This window comes from Propithecus coquereli, unplaced genomic scaffold (genome assembly GCF_000956105.1).
Source record: "Propithecus coquereli isolate 6110/MARCELLA unplaced genomic scaffold, Pcoq_1.0 Scaffold479, whole genome shotgun sequence".
Lineage (NCBI taxonomy): Eukaryota > Metazoa > Chordata > Mammalia > Primates > Indriidae > Propithecus > Propithecus coquereli.
This window is the reverse complement of record NW_012150607.1, coordinates 906,098-917,524: the sequence shown is the minus strand read 5'-3', so window position 1 is coordinate 917,524 and position 11,427 is coordinate 906,098. Positions and strand designations below refer to the sequence as shown.

General features: G+C 34.1%; 1 protein-coding gene across 1 annotated transcript in view; it reads right to left on the bottom strand.

Moving 5' to 3' along the window:
• Positions 1-11,427, bottom strand: part of YTHDC1 (YTH domain containing 1) — a 36,772-nt gene that overhangs the window by 2,966 nt on the left and 22,379 nt on the right. Inside the window, exons 9-15 of the mRNA XM_012655497.1 lie at positions 8,789-8,873; positions 7,625-7,791; positions 4,979-5,061; positions 3,662-3,698; positions 3,526-3,565; positions 3,355-3,417; positions 1,892-2,026 (exon numbers count right to left, since the gene is read on the bottom strand). Coding sequence (XP_012510951.1) covers positions 1,892-2,026; positions 3,355-3,417; positions 3,526-3,565; positions 3,662-3,698; positions 4,979-5,061; positions 7,625-7,791; positions 8,789-8,873 — 610 coding nt within the window. The remainder of the gene's footprint in view (positions 1-1,891; positions 2,027-3,354; positions 3,418-3,525; positions 3,566-3,661; positions 3,699-4,978; positions 5,062-7,624; positions 7,792-8,788; positions 8,874-11,427) is intronic.

Sequence of the window (11,427 nt, the reverse complement as noted above, 5' to 3'; positions counted from 1 at the left end):
TCTATCATAGCAAATAATTAACAGAGCCAATTACTAAAGGGCAATTATTCTTCCACTGCATTTTTTTAACATCTAGTTGTTTGCTAGCATCATCACAATAACCAGAGGTAAAGGAGAAGTGAAACAATTTGCTCGGTTACTAGTTTTAATAACCTTCAGTAGAAACAAAAATAAATGACCAAATAGGATTGGAAACTATCTATTAACTAACTTAATATACACCATCTACCTAACAAAAATTAAGTCTACCAGATTATACAAAAAGCTCAGAAATACCTATTAACAGTATTAATTACATAGTTTTATAATTAAGATCTCAGTACAGAAAGAACATATCCTAAGTATTATATGCCTAGGATATTATCTAAGAGGAGTTATATATGTAGGAGTTTGCCACAGTACTTTGATTTGACAGTAAAAGATACATCATCTATCTAAATAACCCAAAGCTGGCGGGGGGAACATGATCAGCCATTTTTAGTAAAAACAAGTTGAGATCTATTCCAAAACAGTCTGCAGTAAGAATACACAATGGTCCATCATTTCACATAATCTGGTATCCTCATATTTTAATTATTAGGCTTTTAAGTATGAAATGTCTGATTTCCTTAAGTACTAAGTTTGACAGTTGGTATTTCTGACATTTCACTTCGACATTTCTTGTTTTATTTTTATCGTGAAAATACATCGTCAGTCTTGCAAATGCACGTTTTGGCTTGTGATTATCTTTCAACGTTTTTTTTTTTTTAAGCAATTTTTGTGAAACCATGAATAAGTCAAAAGTTCATGTTATTTTCGAAATGAGTTCTGTCACGGAATCAATGTGGTACAGATAGCTTGAAGTATCAATAATTCTTTGGGAAGGATGTGGCTAATGAATGCACAGCATGTTGATGGTTTGAGAAGTTCTGTTCTGGTGATTTTAATCTTGAAAATGAGCCACGTGGGTGACCTGAGACTAAGGTGGATGATAATGAGCTGAAAGCTGTAGTGGACACACATCCATCTAGACCTACGTGTGAATTAGCAGCAAGGTTTGATGTTACTGTTCCAACAACGTTGGACCATTTGAAACAAATCTACAAGGTAAAGAAGCTGGATAGATGGGTCCCACGTAAATGAAACAAGTATCAAAAGAGAAACCATCTTGAAGCTTGCCTTTCTTTGCTGTCATGACATAAAAGCAAACTATTTTTGCACCGTATTGTTTCATGTGATGAAAAATGGATTCTTTTTGACAATCGAAGCGTTTGGCACAATGGCTGGATAAAGATGATGTGTCAAATCATGGTCCCAAACTGAATACTCATCAAAAAAGGCTAATGGTGTCTGTTCGGTGGTCCAGCGCCGGCATTATCCGCTACAGCTTCGTTAAATCTGGTCAGTCCATTATAGCGGATGTCTACTGCAACCAATTTGATGAAATGATGAAGATGCTTGTGATTAAGCAGCTGAGATTGGTCAATTGAGACAGGCCAATTCTCTTGCAAGACAACACTTGACCACGTCGTACAAACAATGCTGCTCAAACTACAGAAGCTAGAACTTGGAGACTCTGTCACCCACCGTGTTCACCAGACCTTGCACCAACTGACTACGGCTTCTTCCAGGGAAAAATATCAATTCTCAAAAGCTGTGGAAAATGCCTTTCATGATTTCATAGCTACTCGTTCTCTTCAGGCTTCTTCCCTGCTTACATGAACAAGCTACTGTTAAGAAGGCAGAACTGTGTCAAGAGTTTAGGTGTATACTTTGATTTAAGCATAATGCATCTTGTCTGAGATATAATCAACTACATTTTTATTCGAAATCGGACATTTCATATTTAATGACCGAATACCTATAGAATTCTAAGTACTTTCCTCACACCTTTGCCTTCTTTTTAACTTACTACTCGTTTATCTCTGTATCTTGCTTCATGTGGTACTGGATGATGTCCTGAGTAAGGGGGATGAGCTTGAGGAGGTGGAGCATGATGCTGATAGTAAGGATGGTGTGGAGGCTGTTCCATTCCTGGATAAGGCGGCTAAAAAAGGAAAACCACTTTCATAAGAATCTACCAAATATTCTTGTAAAGAAAGCATTCTTAGAATTCCCCTACCCAAACCACCAACCCCCCAAAAATAATCTGTACTAGCAATTTACTTTGATGGCATTAAGATTCTTCAAAATATCCTTTTTGTTTGTTGAAAACAAATGTGTGCAACAAACTCTCTGATTACACATCTTCTAAAATTTAACATGTTTATACTTTTCTACTCATATCATCTAGATATTAATAGAAATAGCAAACACTTACATAATGCTTACTATGAGCCAGGCACTATTGTAAGTATTTTACTTACATTTAATTTAATTTAATTTAGTTTCATTTAATTTTCACAGCAACCCTATGAGATAGGTGCTATTATATTCTTAGTTTACAAAAGGGAAAACTGAGTTACCAAGAGGTTAAGTAACCTGCTTACAGTCACGCTGCTATTAAAGGGATAAAGCAGGTACACATCAGGCATCCTGGTTCTAGAACTGGTGAGCTGGTTAACCACTATGTACAAATCTATTATTAAAAAAAAAATCCAGGAGCTAATGATCTTTTAAATACTGTTATAAAATGAAGAAAGGGAAAATCAAAAATTACTTTCATAGTTACAGGTAAGATCATACATTAAATATTTCATAGAACCTAAATTTCATAGAATCTAAAACATACTCTAAAAAGGATATCCAACTTTCTTAAAGGAAATAATTTAAAAACCAAGACTGCTCAGTGTTTAGTCTTATTTTACATAGAGAACTAAATTTACTAAATATTATATCAGGTACTATGCTATACTTTACATGCATTTTATAAATTTGTCTCCTTGACAATCCTATGAGACTGACACTATTATATTAAATTCTGAGCTATACAAGGAAAGGTGTAACGTCCATTTCATTCACTACTGTATACCCAGAACAAGCACAGTGCCTCGCACAGGGAACATACTCAATATCGTATTTGATTAGCCATAAAAAGCAATGAATGGCCGCTGAATTTTATAGATGAGGAAAACTAAGAGTTGCATTGTGAAACTTACCCAAGGTCATAGAGTTGGGAAGAGAAAGGAATGTATCTGAACCCAGGTACAGCTTGCACTACTCACCATTGCTATAATACACTATTATACTTCTCAATTAAGTCAGTACTGTATTATTAACACAAATTAATTTATTCATTAGTCTTTAAAGACAGTATGCAATTATCAATCACCAAAAACTTGTATTTTAAGTCTCTTAATGAATATTATAAGTACCCCAAAATATCAGGAACTGCAAATGAAGTTAAATAACTTGCAAAAATAGAATAATACAAACCATTCCTTGCCAAGGTGGTGGTGGTCCCATGTTATGAAATTCCCTCACATAATCATTGTAGGACTAAAATGAAAGATGATAACGTCAATATAAATCAAAAGCATCCCAGAACTATAAAATAAATCAGATCCTGATTTTATCTACATTAAATATATAAAATTAAATGCTTACCCCATTTAAAAACACATCTCGGCGAACTCCTGAAAATCGTCTGTTGGGAATAAGATTTGTGAAACTAAATTCAGGTAATTCATAAACTAGTTCCAAGAATGTAATTCAAAGCTAAGCAAGAGTGAACCCGACTTACCTATCTACTTCTTGGTATCGTGGATCCTTTAAATACCCTGTTCAAACATCAAGTATTTCAGTAAATCAAATTTATATTTTTTTATTATGGCATTATAAATTAAACTTTCCTTACCACTTGTTTCAATTCTTTCCATGAAATATGTACTTTTAGTGATGCTATTATTGTATTATTCCATTTTCAAATTTTCTTCTCAAATGACATGATAATCGAGGAAATAACTAAATAACTTAATGATATCACAGAATTGTAAACTGCTAGAGAAGCTTTCATATGTATCTTCTAAGTTCACGTTCCAAATCTTGCTAAATAGGAAATTTCTTCATTATGCACCACAGGGAACGTGAGGGCAGAGGAACTATCTTGAGGATATTATAGTAGGACTTCCTTAAAACAAATGTTTACCTTCCACCCTTAGGTATATACAGGCCTTGCTAGGTAAACCATACATAAGTTTTTAAAAATGCAAACTTAAGAGGGAAGGAAACAAAATTGCAAAAGTTGCAAAAATGAAGATGTATACATTTTCCAATCAAAGAAGCATGCAAATAGAAAAAAATGCTCTTTCCTCCTCTTCCATTAGTTAGGACCCAGCAAATTAAAACATAAAAACATTTGAGTGGCCATGTTACTGAGGAAAAACTATTTTCACTTTCTGCAACAGTATCTCCCATTTTGGAAGTGAATTAGACTTATCAAGCCACTTGTTACACAATGGTGCTATAATGCCCACTAACACCAATTTCCAAACTGCAAGTTTTACCAGTGTGTCACTGACTCTGTTCTAAATATATGGTATTATTTCTTGGATGTAGTTTGCTTTTTTAAATTCCAGTAAGGGATAGATAAACTGAAAAGCTATATTTAGCTTACAAATCAAATATTTCCCATTCCTCTCCAAAACCATGAAGTTAACAATTTTCATTTTTAAAAAATAGCATAATTTCACTTTCCAACTACAGATATATACCACATGAAACACTAAGTATCACAGGGGAAAAAAGTATAACGGTCATTGCTTTACCTAACTACATTTAAATTTAAACACATGTACAGAGCAGATTCCATTTTTGCAAAATTAGCAATTTCAGGTAATTTTAATAGATTATGATGAGTCACAGCGGAATAGATTAGACAACTATAACAAAGTGGGGGAAGAATTACTAATGAGAACTATTAATGATTTCCCAAGGTTTAAGGAGTCATGTCCTGAATTTTTCTCACTTTTACAACTACAGGATTACACTAAGTTGTTTTGTTTTTGTTTTTTTTTTAATAGTTTTAAGTCAAATATCTGCAGGATTATAAAATATTAACCTGGTCTCTGGTGAAACTCAGGGGGATAGTCAATCCTTGGTTTCTTTCTGCTGTTATGAATATCATAATCTTCTGGTCGACGCCTACACAAATTAGACACATTAGAAATTAAACCAAAAACTGCTGGGAGAATAAACAGTAAAGCAAGAGTAGTTTCTGACAGAAATAATTACAAAGAATTATTATTTCCTTTAAATTAACATCTTAATTTTTGATGAGCAAATTGTCTTAAAATTCCTAATTTCTAAATCCTCAAATTAATCCCTATGAACCAAACCTTTAATTGCTAAAAGTAGATATTCTCTGCAATCTCATGCTATCATGAGACAACTAGGAAAAGTTATCTGATCAAAACATGGAAATCACACTTTAGCAGTTTAAACAAAAGTAAATGAGCCATCCTCAAACTAAATATCCAGTTTAACAATTAATACACTTTCTCAAATAAAGTCTCCAGGTGAAAAAGAAAGGGGGAAAAAAACCCCTCTACCATCATTGTACAACAAGAACTCTAAAATCTATATATTTAAACTTACTAATGACATTTTAAGTATGTCGAAACAAAATTAAGAATTTCTTGAATATTTTTCCCCTGCTTTGTACAAAATTATACTTTTCAGATGATAATACAGAAAATTCAATACTTATTAAAAGCGACTTTACAAGAAAGTTTTAAAAATCTTAATACTTGGAAACACTAATTTCTTAGTATTTCTTAATAACATTTAGTTTTTCTTCCTATACTTAATAACAGGAACTAGGGAAATTTTTGCCAGAGACAATGCCTCAAAATAAAACTAGCTTTTATAAATTGGCAAGTAACAGGTCAGAGTTTTAACAAAGTTCATATAATTAGTTTAAAGTGTATTCTTTAGAAGGTGAAATTTTACTCTCTACAGAGGGCTGCTCTTTACTGTCTTCCAGAAATCTTAAGGGTTAATGTAACACATCATTAAATACATCTCAATTTTCTTAGTAGATAATAGAGAATTAAAATAAAAACAAAAGATCCAAACTACTTAGAAAATAAATTTATCTTTTTACCCTTAATGTCAAATAAAAACTCGATTACAACCTGACATCACTACTTTTTCAGCTATTTCTCTAAATAACAACTGCTTTCATTAACTTTTGTAAGACACGTTCACTTAAACTGCAATATAAAGTGCAATAACCCCAATCCCCCCAACAGAATAAAAACAATTGCATCTACAATAAATAATACTAAGAAAATTAAAAGCTGGTTTAAAAAATAAACATACCGCTTTCTTGTAGTTTGGGGAGTGCATTTACGACCGGTATAAAACATGATAGTAACAGTTCATATAGTAGTCCAACTACTGACTTTAAGCTGTAAGCCACATACATAAATGGAGGCCCTGGCAGGCTTGAGAGAAGGTGTAGTGGTGTTATAAGTATAGTTTGCAGTCCATTGCAAAACTGAGGTAAAACTTCACTTGTGTATACTGTATTGCACTGGAAACCTCTTAGCTTAAAACTTCAAAGAAAGACATCTCGGTGCTCAGTCCTTTTAGGCCAAAAATAAGGGGCTCTGCCAGGTTTCCTCCTACCTACTCGACAGTGTCCTTTTTAAGCTCAAAGAAATGGGGACTCTTGTTGTATTATCTGTACCTACCACAGGATGTTTCCACCAAAAGGAAACTTTGTTAACCAAAGGTTTCATCCCATCAACCATACATCCAACAGTCTTTAGCAGAATATTTTAGATTTAGCTGTACGCAAATCTATACGGGGGAAGGTGTTGGGTAGAAGGGCTTAAATCAGTCCTTTGCAAAGACTTCTCCAATTCTGTAACAAGTTAAACCCCCTTTTCATGGAAAATGCTGTTTAGTTCATAAAGCAGTGATCAATAACCATGGCGATCCTCTAAAAAACACTTTAAGTCCACAGGTACTGCCAGCATCTGGAAAAGTTGTAAACAGACACAGCAACAGCCCTTCTTTTTGGTTTGTTGCCGGGTCGCCCAGGGCCACTTCATCCCCTTTGGAAAGAACCTATTGTTTTCAGAAGCTCAGCAAGATGTGTGAATTCACTGGGTACATGTTAGAGAATAGCTGGCAATAGGATTAACACATCACGGTGATAAAATCTGAAACAGTCCCAATAATGCTCCTCTTGAATATCAAAATAACTTAAAACATTTTATCCTCTAAATGGGGCGTCATCTTCTGAAAAAATATTAGTGATCCTTTATAAAAGTCCCATATCTGATAAGGCTTATCCAGAGACACACCTGAAAGAAAAGGCTTTTTACAAAATATTAACAATTTTTGCAAATAAAGACTTCCTCCTCTTCCTTTCTAGCCTGTTCTTAGTAACAAATGCCTACCTCATTTCAATTGTATACATTGTATTATCAGAGTACTATCTAATTTAAACTGGTTATCACTCTTTAGCAAATAATTTTTTCTGCATAAGGAAAGATCCCCATTTTCCTCTTGAAAAATGACTGAGACCAAGGTGACCATGTGAAATCCTCAATGAAGCCACAAACTAGTCCATGCAGCTTGATTTGAGGATTTTCTCTTTCTTCTTTACCGCAGAACAAACTTTTGACGAATCACATTCCTCCATCATGTTATTCTGACACATGTGCCTATTATCAGTCCAAAGAACGTTTCTAACCTTCCCACATCCCGGACTGGTTCTCGACGGGATGGACGTCCTCTTGATCTGGGCTGAGAATGCATTCTTCTCTTGTGACGCATTTTATGAATGACCTGATACAAGTCAATACTTTCATCGGGGGGAAACAGAAGACAAAGCTGGGTTCCACATTCAAGTTCAATTTCCTAGAATAGGAAAGTAGCAATTTACAAGACAAAAACAGGAGAACCTTTCAATATTTTCCTGATATATAAGAACAAAAACTGATTTGGAGGCTTCCTTCCCAAGGTTCATGATCATACAGGATTTCAAAAACTTCCAGGTACATAAACCTTTCAAAAGTGTTTCACATATTTACATATAGGGTAAAAACTAGAAGCGTAGGATCTCCAAAGCAAAATACACAAACACAGTTGCTTAAAATTAAAATTCTGTGACAATCACCCTCTGAAACTATACTTCTTTGTGCGAAAAAACAAAATACCAGGACAAAGTCATCCATCTTAATACAGAGAAAGAAAAATAGATGTTACCGTATGTGCCAAAAACTATGATAATTGAGACCTGCTAAATGCACTGAAATACATTAGGTTAACCACAAAGGCAGACTAACCTATGGGCTTTTTAAAATTAAGTCTTATTTTCAATTATAGTACCAACATCTTTACTTATGAACAATGAAAATACAATATTACTTCTGGCTTAGAATTATGTGTGGGAACTATGAGGGTCAAAGATTTTGATTTAAGTTACTACATACTTTCAATTTTACTTGCAGATTTGGAAACCTGAGTATACTATATACTATATACTGATTTCTACTTAGAGAACTTCAGTAAATATGTTAAATAGCAATTCTAATATGTACTATATAAAGTACAGAACCTGTTCAACAGTGGTATCATGAAAAATCATTTAAAATCAGGTCAATTCTCCTTAAAAATTTTTCCTTCAATTAAATTACATGAAAGTACCATATAAAACTACCTATATTTCAACATTATGGGGGTCTTATTAATGGGTCTTAATCACAGTAATTATGAATTCCAAATAAGAATGTATTCTCCTAAACTTTCATATGAATTCTTTCAGAGGTGGTTAAAAGATGTCCTTCAATTAAGATCTCTAAAAGGGCTGATTAAATGTATGTATTTTTTTAAAGAATCAATTAAAACAACAAACCTGTCCATCACGTCCAATCTTTACTGGCTTATGTTCATTCCAAGGGTTGGTGAGATGAGCCGACTTAGTGAAGGGTAATTCTCGCCTAAATACAAAGTAATATCAATTACATTATTTTGCAGTATCCTTTAAGGACCTTTTACTACCTTTAGTAGCGACGTCCTATGTTAATTGTGATTTAAAGATAACTAAAATTTTAAAAATCACTTATAGTGGTAGAGTTTATTCCCTATGGAGAAAGCCCCTTCACAGACTAGCTCTTTCTATCTTCTCCAGCTTTCTCAAAAAAAGCTAAAACAATACAGTGCTTAAGAGAATGGGCTTGAAAACCAAAACAATTTGGGGCTTAAATCCCAGCTCCCCCTCTTAACTTCTCTGAGCCTGAGTTTCTTCATCTTATAAGGATATCATTATCTACTTCGTAGTTGTTTTACATAAGTTTGCAATAAAATGACACAAAATATTTACATATCCCTTGCTTCTGTATACTTAAAAAAATTATAATTATGTGACCAACAAGCAGCTGAACCTTAACCTGGCTGTTAACAACAAATGAAAACAGAAGTGTCCCCTACCCTTAATTCAGGGCTGCTTTCCCAGATTCAAATGTCTTCCCCAATTCAACCAGGCAATCTTCTTCACCACCATGGAATGGCTCAAGTTGTGCAATAAGTTACTCATTTATAAATTCATATATTTGCATTAATTATGCCCTCTACTTAAAGTCAAGGGCAGTATCAATTTAATTTAAACACTAATAACCTGGCTCTAAGATCTCTGAACCACAGGGCGAAATAGTCTCACTAAATTTTAGATATCCTGTATTTTTGTATTTTTTTTAATCAACCTAACACAATGATAAACACAAAGATGACACAATAAACAACTGCTAGGTGCCAAGAAATAATCAGAAATTAACAGCATTTGATAAAGTTTGTATCTACTTACACATAAAACAAATGCCAAAATAAATAAATGTTTAAAGAACTATTCACTGTACCTACAATATAGATGAAGCGTTTATTCAAAAGACATGCAAAGATGAGTAAGATAAAGCACCCTGCATCCTCAACCTTTCTTCCACAGCCATCAGTCAAAGAATAAACGGGCACACCCAACAATTTTGTAAGAGAATGGGTACCATATGCAGAATACAGAAGTTTTGTTTTTAATGGGGGTGGTCTCATATACTTTGAGAGAAAGAAAAGCAATCAGAAAATGTTTCATGGAAGTGGTGGTACCTGAGATAAGCTTGAAAGAAAAGCAACTCAGGTAAAGCCATATGCAGAGAGGTAAAGCAAGGTTACATTTCAAATAAGGAGAAGGGCTTGAGCACATGGAGAAGGAAAAACAGAAGTAACTTGGTCCAGTGGACAAGCTACATAACCACTGAGTCTAACCTCACACAAATTTTCTTAGGGGTGAATAATGAATGCTCAGATTTTATATAACTTGTTTTAAACCTCAGAAAAACTTCTGACATTTACAGGGAGAGCTAAGTATATTAGAGTCTAATTAACTAGGTGGCATGCTCTGTGGTGGTGTGGTATGTATACATCGGGGGGTGCATAGTGAGTAATACAAATGCCCACTAGGAACTGCTTAAAAGCTTAATTTCTTAGTAAAATACACATCTTACTTCATCCATCAGGAGTGATTTAAGAGTATTGGTTTTTTAGTTCCTTTTCGTCAGGCTATTGGAGGTTTTCTAGAACAAGCACATACGAAAAGCTTAGAATATCCAAAGGCAAAGCTCTAGTTACTTATTTCTTTGTCCAATACTTTAGATTTTTCTTCTAAATTGGCAATTTAAAACAGTTACAAGAAACAAAAAAAGCAAAAACCTACAGCCACCAAAATTTAGGGTTACAAATTATTAATGGTATTATTGTAATTTAAATTTAGCAATGGGATACCAAAGACTCAAAGTAAAATAAAGGCATATGCTGAGCTAGATGCATCATTTGGGGTTGAGATTCTTTGGTGGCACTGACTCTTAACTAAAGAGATACTTGCTCACTATTTCAACACATTAGTTAATCTCAGAGCCAGAGCCAGAACCAGAACATCACAGAAAACTATGAAGCCTTAGGTCGGCCTAAAGGCATAGAATAAATTAAGAGAAATTGTGGGGTCCGTGGTCCATGCATCATTCTTACTGTATCCTTTCTTCTCTGGATCACAATTATGGAACAGGCATCCTAACGGTTACCTTCTGAGCAGATGTGCTATGAAGAAGCCTACAGATACAACTACCTTTACTGTGAGTGCTCTATTAGAGAACATGGAAGGGACTCTCTGACCTAAGCAGTTCAGCAAATAGGGCAAATTTAACAAAACATAAAATTGTGCAGAGGCTCCTATGTGCTAAATATTGGTTTGGTTAGAAGGAATAATGGAGAGATTGAAAGGAAAATGAGTTATTTGAAATAAACATGAAATGAGTGGGTATAAAATCTAATCAGTAAATTTAATTCTGGATGAATGACAGTTCATAGGTCATGATCATAGCCTTATTTTGAGCTAATTACAGGGAGCAACTTAAGTAAGTCACTTTTTACTCCTCTCTTTCATCAGCCAACATCCAACATATCCAGTCTCAAACTTCCTTGTGCCTACAAAGTACCTAAGCCATCAGG